The sequence below is a fragment of the Palaemon carinicauda genome, chromosome 1, assembly GCF_036898095.1.
Source record: "Palaemon carinicauda isolate YSFRI2023 chromosome 1, ASM3689809v2, whole genome shotgun sequence".
Taxonomy (NCBI): domain Eukaryota; kingdom Metazoa; phylum Arthropoda; class Malacostraca; order Decapoda; family Palaemonidae; genus Palaemon; species Palaemon carinicauda.
Genome location: NC_090725.1, coordinates 277,539,090 through 277,561,004, shown reverse-complemented (window position 1 = coordinate 277,561,004; position 21,915 = coordinate 277,539,090). Strand labels below are relative to the sequence as shown.

General features: G+C 40.0%; 1 protein-coding gene across 4 annotated transcripts in view; it reads right to left on the bottom strand.

Moving 5' to 3' along the window:
- The window catches only part of LOC137656840 (E3 ubiquitin-protein ligase rnf168-like), a 128,701-nt gene that overhangs the window by 3,293 nt on the left and 103,493 nt on the right, over nucleotides 1-21,915 (bottom strand). For all 4 annotated transcript variants that reach the window (XM_068391177.1, XM_068391195.1, XM_068391186.1 and 1 more), the window contains 2 exons: nucleotides 18,159-18,637; nucleotides 1,201-1,317 (listed from right to left, as the gene is read on the bottom strand). In XM_068391177.1, coding sequence (XP_068247278.1) covers nucleotides 1,201-1,317; nucleotides 18,159-18,637 — 596 coding nt within the window. The remainder of the gene's footprint in view (nucleotides 1-1,200; nucleotides 1,318-18,158; nucleotides 18,638-21,915) is intronic.

Genomic DNA, 21,915 nt, shown 5'->3' with positions numbered 1-21,915 from the left:
GGTTATCTCAGGATACGTCCCTGATTAAACCCGATATCTTCGAATAGTCGTTTCCGGGGGTTGGAACCCTGTGATACCTGACGGTAATTCTCTTGTAATAACAATCGCAGAAATATTATACTGTAGAAGTTGCCAGAGGGAACTTCCATCAGGACGACATGGGGAGAGCCAAAAAATAGATTTTTCCTACGTCAAAATCCCTTTCATTATTAGCATGCGGAAGTAGAAATTTGGTTTTAATAAAGTGCTTTTAACATGATTGTTGAAATATAATACTATTTACATATTATACAGATTAAAATTATAAATTTCTTTATGGCACTCAATTTTAAATTTAAATAATGGTTTTAACATGATTTTGTTTGGATACAATTTTATTTACATGTCATAATAAAGCTTAAAATTGCAAATTTCTTGATGGCACTCAACTTTGGATTTCATAAACTCCATTTCCCAGCTTTCATTCTGTGTTTGAAACATGTTTATAATAATCAAGCTTAGTTTGTTTTTGTCTTCCTCAAACAAAATATTTCCTTCATTATCTTTGATGACAAATGATAAGACCCAAAACTCTCTATGGATTTTCATCAAGTTTGATACACTTAAATACCCTTTTCTCATTCTTTTCAAAGAATCTTTGCTTTCACCAATCATGCAGTACTTTTCTCATTTTTCTCTAAACCATTTCTATTTTCTTCTACCTATTTCATTCTTAAGTTGCTACTGTCAAAGTTTACTTGAATATTTTGTCTTCTGAATTCTAAATGCTTGCCTGAATTAAAAAATATAACTTACCAAACTACTCCTGTAAGCTAATAAAACATTGGGGGACAGCTAATAGTCCCCAACATTGATGGTCAGACCTAGGAATACTCATAAGAAATACAAGTACATCAACCTTCCAAATAAAAGGAAAATATCTAAAACTCAAGCCTCTTGTAATAAATAACTGAAATGAAATGTTTTTTTGCACCAGTTATTCAGTAGATATCAACAGAAAGAAAACTGATTTAGTTAAATATTTCAATCACTTCACGGAGGTATTTGTATAACGATTTACAACCATGAATTACTTCACTTAGTAAACTTGAGATCTAAAAGGCTTCAAACTGGTAATATTGGAAGTTTGTGCAACTATGCAATTATTTGCAAACCACAGGTTATGGAACCAATACTTTAAGAAACAAACTTCTAATTTACCTGGCCAGGGTTTTGATTGAACTGCATTTGTAGATATTCAGCATATAACCGGTCTTGTTCCTCCTGTTTTAATCGTTCCTCTATCTTCAGCTGTTCAGCTTTTAACTTTTCAATATTCTGAAAATATCAATCAGAATTAATAGTAATTGACTTTCTTAAATACATACAATAATACATATACGATCAGATCTTTAATCTATCTTGATAGCGAGGTCAAGTCTTGGAAAAGTACAATACATGTTATGTAAGTAAATTCTACAGGCATTACGTAAGAGAAAATTTTCATTAAATAAAGGTATTGGAATAAATATGAGTGAAAGTTCAAAACTGGAAACTGTATTCTGGCACAGATTTTTCAATACAACAAACATTTTTAAGTAATTATCGTTATAAGTTCTTTTTAACTACATCACAGAGCCAAGGTCTGCAAGGTTCAGTTCCCTCTGAAATAAGCTATGAAAACAAACCACCAAGTTAAGAGTTTGACACAAGTACAAATATTATGAGGACTACAGAAGAATATAACAAGACCACTCTGTTGCATTTACCTTTTGTAGGGCCCACCTACATACTTAAATATGTGAAAATTGGGGTAAAGTTACAAAAGTTGGACCCAAAGAAAATATCATTTATTAAAAGGAAAGAGATTAACCAGACCAATAAGTCAGGAGTCAATAAAAGACAAAAAGGAAAATATAGAAAGGAATATTGCCAAGATCAAAGTGAAACCCAAAAAACCTTTAGTTTCGTCTATAGCAGTGTATTTCACCTCAACAGAGCCGAGTAGTAAGAAAAGAAAGCATATAAACCAAAGGCAGAAAACTAGCTGGAAAAAAATGTATATGGTCTACAATGCATGAAATCCTTGTATACAAACTAATGTAGAAGATTAAATGAATCCATTCAAAATACCTTTTTGGGCTCGAGCCATGTCCTGATGGAAGGTTCCTATAGGTAGCTTTCTAAGGGATATTTGGCTACGGTGATATTCCCAGAGAATTAACCTTTAGGTCTCCTGAATTCTAACTCCTGGCGCGAATATCCTTAAAATATCACATAATATCAGGGGACTTATATCTTGATACGACACATAGCAATCTTTACCCCGAATAGCGTTTTCGCTTCGAGGGGGAAAAGTGGCAAAAATAGAAGGGGAGCCGTTATCAAGGTACCCTTCCTCCCGTACTACTATGAGTATCTAGATGGCACTGTATCCAAGATGGCGCTTATTCCTAGTTTCGTAGTGACTTCGCACGGTGGTATTCCTTGTTGCTTTTACATTCGTGATCGATAATTAAGGATTTATCATGCAATCTCCAACTACTTCTGCCTCTGGAAAGTTGAGTATTCATTCTTTACAGTGTATAATTTTTAGCTCCTGCCCCACAGAGAAATTGGAGTAATTTTAAGTGTTCGGAGCTTTGCCGATCACCGGAGGCGCCATGGGCGCTGTTGTTCATAACGCATGTGTTATTTAGTTAGCTGAACGACACTCCCGGTTGTAATAGCATGAATATTTACTAGGAAGTTATATATAATGTTGATTGTATTCATTAGAGTTTCGGCGATTTAGGTAACTGAACCTCGCCCAACGCTAGGCTTACTAGCCTACGCGCTTCAGTTTACTTTCATGCATGATATAGAATGACATTCCTAGTTGTAATAGCATTAATAAATTATGAAGCTATTTAGGCACAATTATACTTGTAAAGATAAACATAAGTTTGCATATATTTCCTCTTCCTATATCGATTGTATACGTTAGAGTTTCGGCGAGTTAGATAAACGAAATCTCGCCGGCGCTAGGCTACCTAGCCTAGGCGCTTTAGTATACTTTCATAAAAGTTCCCAGTTTACCCTCATGTATCGTTTTATCAATTCATGAGGAGATAGATATCTCCTAGAATTATTATATAACTCAATACTCGTCTCCTGTGGAGATTTAAGGGTAATCCCTACTTCCCTCTGAGTGCCGCCGTAGGCGACAACCTTATCTTGGTCTTGCCTGAGTAGACACTCCGGCTTGACTAGGCTAGTGTTTTCTGTCTCTTAACCCTTTTACCCCCAGGCTATTTGGAAATTTCCAACCCTTAACCCCCAGGGGTTATTTTTTTTTTTCATGCACATTTTGCAGTATTTTTTTCAAATTGCTCTAACAGCCTTAATTTTCGTCATAGTGAGGTCAGGTTGGTCTCATTCTCTTGGAAAATGCCTGAAGTTTCTCAAAAAATTATAAAAAATATGCAAAAAAAATTTAAAAAGTAGTTTTTTGCAAGGACGTACCGGTACGTCCATGGGGGTAAAGGGATGAGTTTTGTGAAACGTACCAGTACATCCTTTGGGGGTAAAAGGGTTCACCTTGCCGACGAATAGACGGCTTTGGTTTCCCCGACAGAACCTCAGAGTAGTCACTCTTTTTGCCAGCAGCCTAGCAGCAGGGTGAGTATTCACTCCCCTGCCGGCTTTCAGCTGCCGGCGTAGAAGGCTATGCCTCCCTAGGCCGCACTTGAAGTGGTGGTATGATGCCGCCACCTTCTCCCCTGCGGTCTAGAAGACTAGTCCTGTGTCAGCAGACCCTAGGCTGAAGAACAGATATTCTTCTGCTGCCAAGGATGGCGCCGACACTGAAACGAAGTGTCTCCCTTGCTGGGAGGTGACGGCAATCTTGCCGCCTCCTCCTAACATGGCTTCGGCAGACCCTAGGCTGAAGAACAGATTTTCTTCTGCCGCCTAGGATGGCGCCGATACTGAAACAGAGTTTATTTATTTCCTTTCCTCACTGGGCTATTTTTCCTTGTTGGAGCCCTTGGGCTTATAGCATCTTGCTTTTGCAACTAGGGTTGTAGCTTGGCTAGTAATAATAATAATAATCTTGCCATTGAGCCTGAGGGTCCAGGACTGGAGAACAGTACAACAGAAACTTGCTGTTCAGAGATGTTGCGAACAGGTCTACAGTAGGGGAACCCCAAAAAGTCAGAATTTTGTTGACTATATGACGATTCAAAAGACCATTCGGAGCCTACTATCTGAGTCGCTCTACTCAGATTGTCCGCAAGCACGTTCCTCTTGCTGGGTATTAATCGAGCTCATATTATTATTATTATTATTACTATTACTATTATCATTACTAGCCAAGCTACAACCCTAGTTGGAAAAGCAAGATGCTATAAGCCCAAGGGCTCCAATAGGGAAAAATAGCCCAGTGAGGAAAGGAAATCACAAAATACAAAAATGATGAGAATAAATTAACAATAAATCATTCTAAAAACAGTAACGTGAAAAGAGAAATGTCATATATAAACTATTAACGTCAAAACAGATATGTCACATATAAACTATGAAAAGACTCATATCAGCCTGGTCAAAATAAAAACATTTGCTGCAACTTTGAACTTTCGAAGTTCTACTGATTCAGCTACCCGATTAGGAAGATCATTCCACAACTTGGTAACAGCTGGAATAAAACTTCTAGAATACTGTGTAGTATTGAGCCTCATGATGGAGAGGGCCTTGCTATTAGAATGAATTGCCTGCCTAGTATTACAAACAGGATAGAATTGTCCAGGGAGATCTGAATGTAAAGGATGGTCAGAGTTGTGAAAAATCTTATGCAACATGCATAATGAACTAATTGAACGACGGTGCCAGAGATTAATATCTAGATCAGGAATAAGAAATTTAATAGACCGTAAGTTTCTATCCAACAAATTAAGATGAGAATCAGCAGCTGAAGACCACACAGGAGAACAATACTCAAAACAAGGTAAAATGAAAGATTTAAAACACTTCTTCAGAATAGATTGATCGTATGTTTTTCTAACCATCTGAGGATCTTTACTGCAAGATGGCATAGAGGCTGCGAAAAGGTACTGCCGTTTGTTTATGAAAACCACTACTGTGGTGTTGTCGCTCATCAACATTACAGAGTGACCTGCCAGCAACTGTTGGAACTGATAAAAAGCTGGGTGGGTTGCTCTCATCTTAGAAGATGTGTATGCTGGTACCTTTCCAACTCTGACCAAAGGCCGGAGATCGTATGGTGCAGCAGGTGAGGCCCTTAACCTTTTTTTTATACATCTGTGAAGAGCATCAAATCCGGAGGGGGAACGAAAAGATTCTGGCCTCTTTGAAGGTTTTCGTCTACCATCCACCAACTCAAATCTGTCACCCGATCCTGAATTAAGGGAACTTAAGAGTGTCTGGTGGATCGGAGTGTTGGTTCTACACGGACTTCAGGTGCCACTGCAGGGATCTTATCCTGAGGCAGACATTTGGTACAAGACAGATGAGAGGAGTCAGATGGCCTAACAAAACTTTCTTGAGGAAGGGTGCGGCCACTTCCTTTAGTCTGTGTACTCTTTCGTCTGATGGGAAGACTTTCTCTTGGGCGGTGTCTATGATCATACCGAGGTATACCAGTCTTTGTGAAGGTTGCAGTAACGACCTCTCGTGATTTATCAGAACACCCTGGTCATGAGAAAACTTGAGAAGCATGCCCCGGTGACGAAGAAGGGTCGTCCCCGAGTCTGCTAGGATCAGCAAGTTGTTCAGATATCTGAGAAAACGGATGCCGTTCCTGTGAGCCCATGATGACACTAGGGTGAATACTCTGGTGAATACCTGAGCTGTCCCAAGACCGAAGCATAGAACCTTGAACTGGTATGTCTTTTCCTCATGTATAAATGTTAGATACTTCCTTGGAGATGGCTGGATTGGGATCTGGAAGTATGCGTCCTTCAGATCCAGTGTGCACACGAAGTCCCTTGGACTTGGATGACCGTGTCTGCCATCTCCTTTCTGAACCAAGTCTTATACAACCTTGTTCAAAGGGGAGAGATTGATGACTGGTCTCCAGCCTCCAGTTGTCTTTTTCACCAGAAAAATTTGACTGTAGAAGCCTGGAGACCTGACCGCAGCCTCTGGGAGAGCTCCCTTCTGCAGCATGGTTGGGAATTCGGCCTCGAGGGCCAGCTCCTTTGCGGATCCCTTCGTAGAGAAGCTTAGATGCACTGGATCCAGGTCAGAGGAGGGAGAGAATAAACGAACGGGATGCTATACCCTAGGGCGATCACTTCAATCATTCAGGGTTTGCTCCATGGAGCTGCCACACACACACACACACACACACAGAGAGAGAGAGAGAGAGAGAGAGAGAGAGAGAGAGAGAGAGAGAGAGAGAGAGAGAGAGAGAGAGAGAGAGAGAGAGAGAGAGAGAGAGAGAGAGAGAGAGAGAGAGAGAGAGAGAGAGAGAGAGAGAGAGAGAGAGCATGTTAATGATATGTTTAGACATATTCCGGCCATATTGTTTAGCCAGATCACTCACATGCATACTGCTCTCATGTTTTTCTATAATTTCTAGTTTCAATTCTAATGAAAGAATTGCCTTTTTCATTTTCTCACCACTACTAATACCTGTCCTGAAACTTAGCTTCTTAGGCACCATGATCATAGGTAAAATCAAAAAGGAAACGTGAGATAAGGAAGATAAGCACTGTTAATGACAGACGAACAGAGGACAACCACAGGATACACACGAGAACAGAGAACACACCAACTCGACGCTCAATGGTGTCCCACCGACGTGCTGCCATTGACCGGCGTTAACAAGATCTACATCGGATGTTGGAGCATGACTTCGGGTGTCGAGACAAAAATTTGATCAAATTCTACTTCGGATGTTGGAACAACCCAATCGTATGTAGAGGTTTCACTGTATTACAAACAGCATTAAACGCTTCATCATGACTATCCGAGTTTCATCCTTATTTCCTTATATATCACTCAAATGCTCTATACCTATCCTCTTTGTTTGTCTCTAATTTAATTTGGGCTACATGAAGAATTTGCAGTTTCCTTGTGCTACCCAAATTACTAGATTTTTTAACATCAGTTGAGTGGTCTTTTTTAGTTCCAAGGTTATCAGTAGAATTTTCCTTAATCAAATTTTCCGAGGTCGTCATCAATGCCGGGGAAGAGTCAGCATATCCAGGGGATGGGGGTTCGTTATATGAAAAATCCATACAAAAGGGGTCGAGATAGGGGTTGATTAGTTAGGTTTACCTGCTCGAGAATATTGATGCACCATACGTCAGATAGGATATTACTTTCTCCAATATCAGCACAATGAGAGTATACTTCCCAGATGGTCCACTCTATACTTTACCTCAAGGATATGGCCAAAACAGATATAGAGTCACAGGTGTAAACTGAACCCGCCTGTTAGGACCAAAACCAAGAAACTATGGAATCATCCTCCCCATATCTGTAATGATGGGCTTCCGACCAAAAGTCTGGTGTCCTACCCCAAGCATTGGATCCCCCTGGATTCAGAAGACCCAACTCTTGATAACAGTTCTGCCAAAAAGGTCCAAATCATCTCCAGGATAACCGAGATCATCCAATACTCTCACATAGAGCTTTGAATGCAAATACCTCCCAACCGTGACACCTCCCTTTCATCGAAGCTGGCAGCAATAAGAGATGTAGAAACATGCATGCCAGCGGCTCTAATGGATGAAGAAATATAAGCCCACCCCCAAAAATGGATGTAGAAACATTCACGCCCCCCCAAAAAAAGAAAATGTTTTTTTTTTTTAAATAAATGAATAAATAAATATATGGACATAATATATAAACATATGTCATATGGAAATTTTTCTCATAGACTTGAGACAGCAACACAAAATGATCTTTTCATAATAAAATAAATTTTTGAATATACTTACCCGCTGGTTATATAATGGCTAAAGTCCCTGACGCTTCGGCAGGAAATTCAAACTCTCGTGCGCGGCTTAGCGCAGATATGACAGGTGTACCCTAGCGCCCTCGCGGTACAATAGGTAGAACTATACTCAACCAATTCAGATTTTCCATGCCCCATGGTCTCTAGAGGGGAGGAGGATGGGTCTAAAACTTATATAACCAGCGGGTAAGTATATTCAAAAATTTATTTTATTATGAAAATATTTTCAAATATAAAACTTACCCGCTGGTTATATAATGGCTGATTGACACCCATTGGTGGCGAGTCAGAGACAGCTGCATAATTGGAAATTCACTTAAGAGTTACATAAACAACTTAAGCGGTACTAACCTGATAAGGAAGCTGACAGCAATGCTCTGCCTCATTTTGTCTGCTATCCTTAGGAGATCCAGTGATCCACTCAGGGCTGATGATCTCTAGGAGCTGTCAAACGATACAACCACCTATAACATGACAGGACCTCAACTAATACCCTTGTTCCGGGCACTCTCTAGGAACAAAATGACCACCTGACTAGGTCAAAGATTGCGGAAGATTGCCGACCAATCTTCACGTACAATCATAAAAATATATATAACAGTTCCAAGAGAGGAACAGGGGTACTAGGAATTTAGGGAAATGTAGTGGAGGATGTTTCACCTACTACTGCACTCGTTGTTACAATTGATCCCAAAACGTAGACGTCTTCATTAAGAGACTGGATACGGTAAAAGTAATGCAAGGCGAATACAGGATTACCCCTTCACAAGGCTGTATACGCGATGCTTTACAGAGAACAGTTTAGTTTAAAAGTTACAGAAGTTTCTACAGCTCTAACTTCGTGAGTCTTTACTCTTTCAACATCTTATGATCTGTCACCCAACCGTGTGAAAGAACCTTTGTAATCAAAGTCTATACGAGATGATAGTGTGTTTTAGACATGGATAGCGCAGGCTTCTTGACCGTGCACCCAAGTCATGAATAGACTCTTAACTTCTTTGTCCTTGTCCCGATAAAACTTCGTTTTAATCGGGCAAGAAACTCTTCTCAGCGTATCACAAACCAAATTAGAGAGGATAGTGATCCCGAAAGATTTAGGCTATGGATGAGAAAGATGTTTGTTAATGACCAAGAATCCAGGTTGCAAGGTACCTATGGCTTAACCAATGTGAAGTCCATGTTCTTGCTAAAAGAATGAACTTCACTGACTCTCAACTATGGTAGACTTACTAAGAAAGTCTCCGAAGTTAGGCCTTAAAAAGAAACCAAGTGTAAAGGATCGGATCTGTCACTACCGCGAAACTCCAGAAACGAACCTTAAATTTCAGGCTGGCGCATCTTGCTGACGCCTCTAAGTCCTCTCAAATGATCCGAGAAGATCTATAAGGTCTCTATTTGATAGATCCAATCTTCTGCATCTGAAGACAGATGCCCGCATACTCCTGTACCCTTTGATGGTCGAGGAGGAAAGAAAATGTTTCTTCTTCTCTAAGGTCTAAGAAAAAATAGGCCCCTTGTGTTAGAGTTACCAAATGAAGAGCCGGCTCAAGCTCTACACCACTCCATAAAACACTCTAATTAGGTTGGAAAACCTTGAGGCAAATGTCCTTTGTACAAGCGAAAGCCTCGGCTGTCTCCTTCGAACAACCCTCTAGATCTTAAGGGTTTTCCGAAATACTGGAGGCAGCTAGACCTAAAGCTTGATGGTTTAACATAAAATGTTCGTGATCCTGACACGGGGAAAGGGACTAAAGACATGCTTCCAGCATGCACCCAGCATGGTCCCAGCATGAGTCCAGTATGGTTCCAGCATGCTGCCTACACTCAACATGTCGTGAGAGAGAATCAGGATCTAGAACCGCCTTCCAAAAAGCGTCCATATCGGTCGCAAGAAACCGATATTAAAGCTAGGCTTGTTGAAAAGAAGCACCAATAACGTGAACCTCATGCTGTGAGGTTATGACCTGATCGTGTGTAATCAGCGAGTGTTCAACAAACTTAAAGCCAAAGCTTGACACGAGGGAGCGTTAGCTGCGAGGCCAGAGAGACGCGAAGGAGAGACAATAGTCTTTTTATACTGCTGTGAGAAAAAAGACTTGACTGTATGCGTCTAGCATGCGACCATAATGTCGCATGTGCTTGCATTGCCGTAAGGTGTCAGCGTGCTATATGCGTTCACCTTGTCGTGTGGATACAGCGCTGTGTGTGTGTCCCACTTGTTGTAAATCTACAGCGTGCTGCGTGGAGGCGACAGCATCGCGTCCGGTCATTGACGGAAAGACGGAACTGATTGCCGAGAGTTGTCCGAGTGTAGCATGCGTCCGCATGAGTGATAGTATCACGTCCCGCAGACCGCGAAAATGGGACAACTTGTTGAAAGGATCAACTTTGACTGTCAGCGTCCAACATACGACCAGACTGGCGTCTGCGTCTGTGACTGCGTGAGGGAGAGACCAGAACTTGCGTCTGTGTCTGCGTGACGTCTGCCGTAAGAGAGAGACCAGACTGCTACAAGCACCCGCTCTAACGCTTCTTGTAACACGAGCATATCTCTGCGAGGAAGCGGTACTAAGCATAGGAGAGCTATGCCTTCTGACACTAATCGGAAAACCATTTCTTTGATCTATGGTAGTCCTTAGACTCTTTAGGAGAAAATTTTCTCCCCCCGAGAATCGTAAACGCTAAACACAGATGAAATAGACCTCTTTTAGCTTCATCATTCCAAAGTGGAGAAAGAACGTTTTGGACTGCATCAACAATATCGCTCGGCGGAACAGACGTTTAATGCACAAGGTCCGCGAAGAACCTCAGCCTACCGACCTTCCTTCTCCCAAGGGTTGGGATGTAAGGAAGAGATATAGGACTAGGGGCAAGGTGAACACGAACAAACACCTCCTCCAGAGCACTGCGCTATGTTTACGAGTCACTAACAAGAGCGGTTTAAAAACATAATACATTAAATCATAAAAAGATCTGCCCGTCGTGGGAGATATACTTTCACGTTCTATTCTCATAAAGGCCTTAAAGCCCTTTCTGCTGTTGCAGCTGCAAGCGCTGTATCAATCTCTACAGAAAGGTTCGTTATTTTTCTGAGAATGATTTAATATTAATTTATTTATTTTTTCCTTAAATTACTGGGCCATCGTTCCTTAAAGGAGCCCTTTGGGTTAAAGCATTTTGCTTTCCCAACTAGGGTTGTAGCTGGCTAGTAATAACAATAAAATAAAATAAATAGCAACACCATCAACCCAACTAGCGAAAACTCTGAAGTCGGAACGGGGAGCAGCAGGTAAAAAATATGAGGGAAACTCTTTAGAAAAATTCTCATGAGTTTCTGAAAGTTATTCCCTTCCTTTTACAATCTCTATCCTAGGAAGAGAAGTCTGGATTCTTAGGAAGAGAAGTCTGGATTCTTAGGAATCCACTCCTTATGATTCTGAATTCAGACCTCAATGTTAAGAGGTTTTAATTCTAGTACTCACAACCAAGAGTTAGCCCAGCAGGCCTTGGTCCGAGAATATAATATCTTTTTAGTTAAGATTTATTTCTTAATATAGCGCCTGGAACAACAATAACTCAACACTAGACGTTCATGGTCAGGTAGACATCAAAGTCTATTGTCATAGGTAGCGAAGCGTCCACACTGATGCTGAAGCGTCCACACTAGCGCTGAAGCGTCCACACTGGCGCTGAAGCGTCCACACTGGCGCTGAAGCGTCCATACTGACGCTGAAGTGGCCATACTGACACCGAAAGCGTCAACACTAACACCGAAGCGTCCACACTGACGCTGAAGCGTCCACACTGACGCTGAAGCGTCCACACTGACGTGGTGCTTCGCTCCATTCTGTCGACGTTCCGTTTCCGATGACGCTTCGCCAGCTCTGCTGCCTGGCGAACGTCGGCGCGTCTGTATAGACTGATACTAGGCGCTATGAGCAGCCGGTTTGCGTTGAGCAGGTAATCGAAGTAAAGCATCCACTTTCTCCCACCATTGAACATTGCGGTTGGTAGGCCGCCTGTGCGACAACGAGTCCTCACCGTTAGACATGTCGTCTGTGCGACCGTGTCAAAGACCGGAATCGAGACACCCAACCGCACTGTTAACGGCAGGCTGAAAAGACTGCATAAACGAAGATAAATGCTGTTTCATGCCGAACTGCAAAGATCAAGGATCAACCTTAGGCGAAACGTATTCAGCATTATCTTCGTCGATCCATAGCGCTTGCCACTGTCTACGCCGCATGAAATGTAACACACGCAGAACGAATCTAATTTTGTTTTCAGCTTAGCGCCTTTGAAAACACTAATACCTCGCTTTATCTATAGCGAGGGTGAGCGTTCTGGTGATCGACAGAAAACGCTCGAAAGGACTTCAGTTTGGGTCTTAAAAGACTGTAACACCTGGTTACCCTCTCGATTCCTTTCGCCGTTCGACTTAACTTCTCCCCTGGGTCCGGGAGCTCGATAGAGGTCTAAGGCTAGGATAACGACAAGTCCGAATAGAAGCACTCTCCACTGAATAAAATTCACTGCCCAATTTATCACTAAAAAATTTGCACTTTACTCTTTGGCACAAAGATAGTTTCATAATTACCTGAAAACCAAAGTATACACTCTCTCAAAAGAAATGAACTCCATAGGGAGAGACATAATTCTGTCACTGGACAATTGTTTGAATGGGAATGCAAAAGTACCGAATCCCATATACAGTAAATGTAACAAAATATTAAATATCAAATATTACCTTAATAGATATATTTATAAATTAAAATAAACCCTTAAATTAAGGGGTTCCAATAAAAGACGAATCATCACTCGAATCATTGGAACATCTACAAATAATATACGAACAATTTTAGTATTCCGAAAACCACCAAGGCAACAACGATACATAGAATCGTGCGCTACGACGATTGTAAAGAATACTGCATCGTATATAAACTGAACTGTAACTTCCTTTAATCTCTAAGGAAAAAATACTGAAAGGACCAATTAATTGCAAAATAAAATGTTCCTTTTATAAAGTACAACTCAAAACTTGAGAAGTAAGAAGCAAGTACTATTCATAAAATCGCTACAATATATTATAACATCGTAATGATACTGACTACTGCGTAACAAAAATAAACTGAACGCTAGTTAATCTTTGCAAACAGACCGAGGATTATCTAAAGAAAACTATTAAAAGGATAAAATTTTCTCAAAATAATTCTTTTAATTTAATTTATAACTTAATACTCTAAAAGCATATTCACTTATATTCTTTGTAAAAAGCAAGACAGACTTTTAGCCTACGGAAGAGCCTGTGACGTCATCAGTGGCCGAAATTTTTACATTTCACCCCTATGCTTTCGCGAGGTTTAAAATAGGTTGAAAAACCTTCTAACCCTACCTTTTAAGTTATAAATATGTGATCACAGATCAAATAAAACAGATATGCGAAAGCCAAAAATCAAAAACGTTAATACATCACCAAATAACGTCCAAACAGAGTAAGAAAACAAGAGTGTGTTTCCAATAGTACACCCAGCTATGGCGGCAGAGAAAATCTGAATTGGTTAAGTATAGTTCTACCTGTTGTAGCGCGAGGGCGCTGGGGTACACCTGGCATATCTGCGCTAAGCCGCGCACGAGATTTTTAATTTCCTGCCGAAGCATCAGGGACTTTAGCCATTACATAACCAGCGGGTACGTTTTATATTTAAAAAGTTAAGTTTATAAAATTAGGAGAAGGTTGAAGTAATATTAGTAAGAAAAAGATGAGAGAGAGAAATTTAGATTCAAACTGGGGGAACAATTTCCCAAAGTTCAAGAGCCCTCTTGCCCGTCACCAAGTTTCAGCATGAGAGTGGTATGCCGTGCTGAAGTTCAATGACCTCATCAAGGCATTCTCTCATTAAGAGGGTGGTCCATGGGAGAGTTAGACTAGTCATACATGTGACAAGGACCCCAGTATGGGAAGGGAGGGGGGTGTATGTAATGATGAGGATTAGTCAGACTATGCTAGCTTTTTCCTTTTTGTAATGGCAGTCCTCATTTCCAGAAAGGAGCAGGAAAGGTGGACGATCTTGTACTACTCTCTTTTAGTCAACAATGCAAGTGTGCAGTCCTGGGCAGAACTAATATTGTGTTACTGGCATGATTTAGCAGCACCTGTCACATACGGTGCACACACCAGTATACCAGAAGGTACTATTACAGTAGGGTCTCGAATTATGCGAGAATTTGGTCGATTAATGACCTCGTGTAAATGGAAAATCGCGAATTTCGAAACACACAACTAACAGAAATAATTCCATTGTGGCCATGGCAACCAGCAATTTGCCTATTCAAATGTGTTTACTACCCATTTCCAATACTTTCTTTGTACTATACTGTATTTCTTTATAATATCAAATTGTTCTTGTAAATAAATAAAACATTTAATATACTTTAAAGTTCTAATAACTTGAAAAATGGTTAAAATTACAACCAGGATAGGTGTAAACACCATATATTTCCCGTTATAACACAACCCAAAATACAGACAAATGTTAATGTTTGTCATATCTATTGTATAATACAACTGGTGAATAGCAAAACCATCACTCTATAGACTAGCTTGTTGTATGATTGAAAATCCAGAATTATCAAAATAAAGGCGATTTTATATCATGCGTTTCCTAAACACGCTAAAAAGCAGAATAGAAAACGACAACCAATGTTTTGTTTACGTTTATCTCTGATCACAACGAAGAAACAGACGCATTTATACATCTGTGTTTTTTAATTGACAGCAATTTTACCAAGTATAGATTATATGTTGAATTTGTTATTACCAATGTTCTAATTATTTTTTATTAGAACTTTCAAATAAATGAAATGAATGCCATTTATGAAATGTTTTTCTTTATGATGCCGCCTGAAACGGAAACCTTCCATTTGTTTACGCTCCATCTTCGATCATAATAAACAAACGAATGCATTAAACACACATGATCTAAGTCATAACTAATGATATTACAAACATTTAGTAAACATTATGTTATTACAAATATTTTACTTACCGTATCCATATAAATTCCTAAATTCGTAGCAAAGCTGGAAATTTTTTTTTCCTTGTGCGTTTAATCCACAATAGCAAACTGCCGCTAATGACAGAGTGATAACTTACGATAATTCTAAACTGTTACGAAAGATAATTGTCCTTTCCATATCCAAAATACTTTTCCTAACTTCGGTTATAAGTCAACTTGTACCCACCTCAATTATGGATCCATATGCAAAAAAGGTAAAAGAAGAAAGTACTAGGCCTATTTTTAAAGTCACCGAACAATTAGGTTACCGCTATAACGTTCGATGTGAGAGAGAGAGAGAGAGAGAGAGAGAGAGAGAGAGAGAGAGAGAGAGAGAGAGAGAGAGAGAGAGAGAGAGAGAGAGAGAGAGAGAGAGATGGTTTTAAAGTACTAAACAATAAATATGATAGGTTATAACACATTGGTGTTTATGTAATATTAACTGTATAGATGGTTTGAATAAGTTAAAAAATGGTGTAAACAATTCTTTGTTATTGTATTCGCGCGGAAGCTAGACATCAGCTGATGTGATCACAGCCAAAAGTAAAACAAAAATAAGTTAGCAATACTCAATTTTTAAAACACACCCGAAATTTAACAACATAAGTACATGTTTTATTATAGCGCAATTGACATTTAAAGAGTAAAAATTTTCTGGAATAGAATGGTGTTTCCTAAAAAATAGTGGTTTGCGGACGAAATCGGTTACCGTATTTTAAGCTATGATTGAAATGGATGTATACACGGTATAATTTTTTCGTTTTGTATTTAATTGACACTTCAAGAAAACCGATTTTGGTTTCTTCATCTATTTGTAAGTATTGTATAACGAGAGAGAGAGAGAGAGAGAGAGAGAGAGAGAGAGAGAGAGAGAGAGAGAGAGAGAGGTTACAGACCTAGAACAGGGGTGGATGAAGGTGGGGGGAGTGATGAAATAGGCTGGGTGGACTCGCAGGGGAGACGGTAGGAGACGGGGGAAGGGGGGATTTGGTTGCCAGTGGCTAAAAATAGATTCTGGAAGACGGTAAAGGGAAAAACGAATCCCATCGAATAAACAGAATAAGGAAAGGGAATAAGATCCAGAGGAATAATAGATATAATGGAATGAAAATGACTAGATGGTGTTAGTTGTGATAAGAATAATTTAGATATTTGAAATAAGAGTGTCTGAGGAGGTATAGAAGGAATTCGTGATAAATATAGAGGAATATCAAAGGATACAGTTAGTTTGCATTAAAGGGTTTGTTATCGTTTATCGGCAGTGAATAGCCTAAACTTCGGTAACGAGTCGTCAATATTTTGTCATAGTTTAAACAGTATACATTTGATTTGCAAACATTGGTTTTGTAGAGTAGACGGTAAAATAAAATCTAGAGAGACAGAGAGAGAGAGAGAGAGAGAGAGAGAGAGAGAGAGGAGAGAGAGAGAGAGAGAGAGAGAGAGAGAGAGAGATTTCTGCCATCAAATCTCTCTCTCTCTCTCTCTCTCTCTCTCTCTCTCTCTAGATTTTATTTTACCGTCTACTCTACAAAACCAATGTTTGCAAATCAAATGTATACTGTTTAAACTATGACAAAATATTGACGACTCGTTACCGAAGTTTAGGCTATTCACTGCCGATAAACGAACCCAGTCTACTCGTGAAAACCTTGAACGCCCAGAGGGAAAAATAAGGCTTTTAAATATACTGTACTAAACAAAAATAATGCTTTAATATACCATCATTAACACTACCATTACAATTATCGTAAGGTTGGAGAAAGATAAAGATTGCCGAGAACGTAACCACATTTCTGTTTACATTTTGTCAACTGGACTCGCACAGTTAACAGTTTATTTCATTGTTGATGTGGAATTTTATCCTTAAATAGGCTATTCATTATGAAATTATGTTAATGAAATGTAATGTTGATATTGTTTTGTAACATTAATTATAAATCACCGTATTTAGGGCTACCAATATACTTAAAAAGACAATAGATTTGATACATGTTGTAGTGCTTGACTCGCGAACTTTGAACAGCCTCGCAGATACAAAAAAATTTATTTTTGAAAAATAGCGATCGCGGAAAAGGGGAATCGTGTAATTCGAACACGCTTAATTCGGGACCCTACTGTACCAGGCAAGTTCTGTCCAGGTACCCCCCCCCCCCATCGAAAGGGACTGGTTTCTACAAACCTGTCAGGATTTCTTATGAGTGGCCTTCCTTTGGTCAATTTCTTCCTACGAGAACTGTTGTAATCGGAATTACGAGGAGGAAACTCGCTTCTTACCCATGTTAACAATCCCCACAATCAAATATTTTCAAGCCCTCACAAGTACATCCTCCAGACCAAGCCCAAGGAGTACTCATAATGGTCACAGAATTCAGCCTCAGTGGGGGGGAAGTAATAAGCCAGTAAGATCCTACAGCATTCCTTTCAGATGATGGGGAATTATTATTCTGCTTTCTTTTTCTTCTTCCCAAACTTTGCCCATGGATAAAAGACCATGACCAACATTTGCCACAAGACTGCAAACTCTCATGTACTCATGTTCCAACCAAATGTCCAAAGTACATGGTATACGGACACTTTAAAAGAAACCTTGGCTATTCCAGGGGACTTCTACATACCACATGTTTGGCACTCCATTGCAAAAAGTGCCACACTGATAGATCTCAAACAAACCAAAAATTCAAAGAAATAGATCGATCAGCAAGCGAAAATAAAATCACAGCACCCATACTATCCTATCGCTAGTCGGCTAAAGTCAAAAGTGGTTTGCCTCTGACAATCAGGTTGGCAGGACTATTCCTCTCACCTATTGGTTGTTACCTTACTACCTAGGTAACACTCCAAAGGTTGTACAAAACTATCTGAAATTTTAAAGGATAAAACTTTTGTTTTTGGGTCGGAACAAATTTTCCTTATGGCTGATTATGACTGATGGGTCTGTCACACTAAGAATTGCATATCTAAAAACCAGCCAAGTTCCAATAATCTTATATACACTGTAGTGTAATCTATAGCATTTTTATCTATTAGCATTTTAATATATCAAGTATTTTGCATACTTTAAATTTTCTACATTGCAACCAAGTCGAAAGTCAAAATATAAGTTTGAAAAGGTATTTTTTTGTATAAACCTGTAAAATCAGGGTATAACTGATACTTACTGTATCTAGGGCTTCACCACTGAAAAGCAGAGAATAATCCAAAGAAATATTATTATCCTCATCTACCTCATTTTCACTTGGATTATCATCTTTCAATTTAGAACTCTTCTTAACTTCTGTAACACTTGTCTTGCTATTATGGGATCTCTCTTCATTACTTATTTTCTTTCTTGGGACACTGCTGACTTTCTTCTTTTTCTCCACTTCAGTGTCTGGGTCATCTTCATCCATTTCATTTTCCTTGGGTAATGTAATCATCTGCTCCATAGTTTCCATTTCAGAGTCAATGCATTCTAGTTTCAATAGCTTAGACATTTTCTTATTTCTATCCATCTTTTTAGGAATAGAGGATCTTGTTTTCACAGGTTTGTCCAATTTATGAGGACTCTCATTCTCAAAATCTTCAACATTTTCCTTCCCTGAAGTAGCTACGTGTTTATTTTTCTTGATTTTAGCTGCATTAGACATGTCTTCAGATTCTGAAAAAATACATATTGAACTGTATTAACTCTGCATTTACTTGAAAAGGATATCATGCACTAAATCATGCCTCTCAATTCTTTAACTGGAGTAAACTCAGGAGTTAGTGAACCATTTTCACTGCTATCAAGCCTAAATTAAACAGAAAAAAAGAATTTTTTTTTAAAATCATTTCATTATGCACTATCTGCTATATGAAACCTTAATACTGTACATCTATAGGCTGGCTGAAAACAATAGGGGTTAGGAGCTGGATACTTATGTTAATTATGTTGAACTTATAAACTTTTTAACATAACACATCTCATTCTTAGGCGAGAGCTTTGCTATAGCATCAGAGCTTACACGAGAGTATAAATGACATAGAACAGTTCAAGTGGAACTGCATTCAGTATCGCATATCAATTGCAGAAAGATTCTGCCATGATTTTGGTCATTTGGTCACTATTAAGTTACTGAAATATTTATAGATATGTTGGTAACTGCTACTACCCTTTTTTTAACCTTTTATGCTTAAACCCAATCCAAAATAGCTACCAGGTACATTGCTTTTGCCAAAAGGCAAAAGTAGTCCTCGCTCAGAAGTTTTTTGTAAAAATCAATACATCCAAACTATAACTGATGTACACTTCCAGTTCCTTGCTTGATGTCAGAAATGATCAAACCTTTCACTACTGCAATCAGAATATCTTTTGAGGCTTAGCAATAATTAGAGACTTAATGAACAGGACAAACCTGAAACTCTTTAGGTGATAGCTAAAAGTGTCTAAAAGTTTTAGCGAGGTGTAACTACCCACCGCTACTTAGAGGGGATACAACAAGCCACCCCACTCACACACACACTAACCAAAACAAGCCACTTTGCAATTGCAGGCAGGATTTCAGGGAGTAGGTGATGGCAGGCCAATATGTGTAAAGAACTTCAGGTTTGTATGGTTAGGAAAAATACATATTTCCAAATTTGTCCTTTGTTCCCGCTCTTTACTATGGAGATTCACATTTAGGTGGGTGGAAGTCCAACACCAACTGGCTGGTCACTGACCCAAGGGCACAACTCATTCTTCGCACGAGCTGTGGAAGAGCTTCCCTATCATCTTGCTACCTCACACAGAGATAAAGGCCTGAGCAATTTGCGCAAGGGTGGGAGAACTAAGCATTTGGACTTGACCAGGTAAGACATACCTTGGAGCTAAGCTCCTTTCTCACCTAGAGGTTGCCCGATTCCTACCTCAATGGGAGATCGGGGACAAATATATATTACATATATCAGGTTACACAAGGGACAATGGTACCTACCTGCAGTCAAAGGGGTCAGCTTAGCGAGTTCTTAGGATGCTCAAACCCCTAAGGGAGGCAAGGAGTTACTGACCATATTTTGTGCAGCCACCACAGGACCTATAAAGAATGTATCAAGGCTCCTGTGGGTTACAACTTGAGGGTGGTGGGCTGTGCATGTTAATTAAATTTTCCTGATGCCGCCTGTGAGACCTTCGTCACATTGAAGTTCTTGAATGCTAGAGATGTGCTAAATCCCCTATCATCATGAGCTCTAGGTCTACAGGTACAACTAAAAGGAGTGTATTGCAAGTGGAGGACCCATTCTTTACCTTTCGTGATCCAGGAAGAGACAGAATTTAGCAATTCTCCTCTTGACCCTTCTTGTGCTTACAAACAGTCTATTGACCAGCGGACAAGCTTGAATGATAAGTTTAAGGTATTTCCTCAGCGACCTAACAGGGTATAGTAACAGTTGATCTAGGTCATTTGTTACAGTAAGGAGACTCTCCATACGGAAAGGGCCAAATCTAAGATCCCCCACAGTGGGATTTTGAGTCTTGGCTACAAATTCAGGGACAAAGTCAAGTGTCACTTGAGACATCGATAGGACAGACCGTGTAGCTCACCGACTCTTTTGGAAGATACCAGGCCTAATAGGAAAACCGTCTTTAGGGTCAGGTCAAGATCTGAGGACCAGCTAAGAGGTGCGTAAGGCACTCCAGGGGGGCGATCTGACTTCTGACTGAGAGCAAGTGCACTGAAAACTTTGTCTGAGAAGAAACAACTCTATCGAGGAGAAAATGTGACTCTGTTCAGTCTAAAGGCAAGGCTTAAGGCTGAGCAATAGCATTGGCACTGAAAGGAGCGACACCACTTCCACAACACCTACCACCAAAGATGGACCACTTTGCCCGAAAGACATCAGAAGACAACTCTCAGAGGTAGCCTCCAGCCATCTTTCTTGCAACTGGCTGCGAAAAGCCTCAAGCTATACGAAGTTACTGGATAACCTCCAAGCACGAAGCTGTAGCAAAGCTATTGGCCTGTAGAATATGTTTTCATGTGGGTGTCTGAGTGGATCAAGAATGTCGGGAGCTTCCTCGGTGCCTCTGTGAGCAGTTATAGAGGGTCTGGAAACCATTCTCCATGTTGCCACATTGAAGCAATTAAGATCATAGATAGATCGGTGAATACCCTTACCTTGTTCAGAAGTCTACTTACTAAGCAGAAGGGGGGAACGCATAGACATTCAGGTTGTCTCACGGTAGTTGAAAGGCATCTTGTCATGATGCTTGGTGATCTGGTACTGGAGAGCAGTAAGCTGAAAGTTTACAGTTTAGGGATGTCACAAACAGGTCTATTATTCGCAAATCCTACAAAGTCAAGACTTTGCTGGCTATCTGACGATTCAAAGACAACTATCCGTGTCCTCCTCATCAGTTTGCCCGCCAAGATGTTTCTCTTGTCCGAAATGAAGCCGACCGAGGGGGCTACCGAATTGTCTTCTGTCCATCTAATTATTTCCACAGCCAGATAGCATAGGGACTGTAAAAATGTATCATCTTGCTTTTTTATACAAGACACCACCGCCGTGTTATCGCTTATCAGCACCACGGAGTGTCCTCAAAGGAGCTCATGGAAATGTTTAAGAGCCAAGAAGGCTGCTCTCATCTCAACGAGATATATGAAAGTGTTACACAGCCTCGGATCAGAGCCTGGAGGTCATGTGCTGCAACAGATGAGCCCCATCCTTCTATTGATCTATTTTTAAAGAGCATAAATTCCAGGCGAGGAGAGAGAATTTTTCCTCCACAAGCTGATGTCTGATAACCACCACCTCAGGTCTCTTCTCCTCTGACCATACCGGGATCTGAAGGTCCAGAGGAACTTCAGGTTTGTATGGTTAGGAAAAATACATATTTCCAAATTTGTCCTTTGTTCCCGCTCTTTACTATGGAGATTCACATTTACGTGGGTGGAAGTCCAACACCAACTGGCT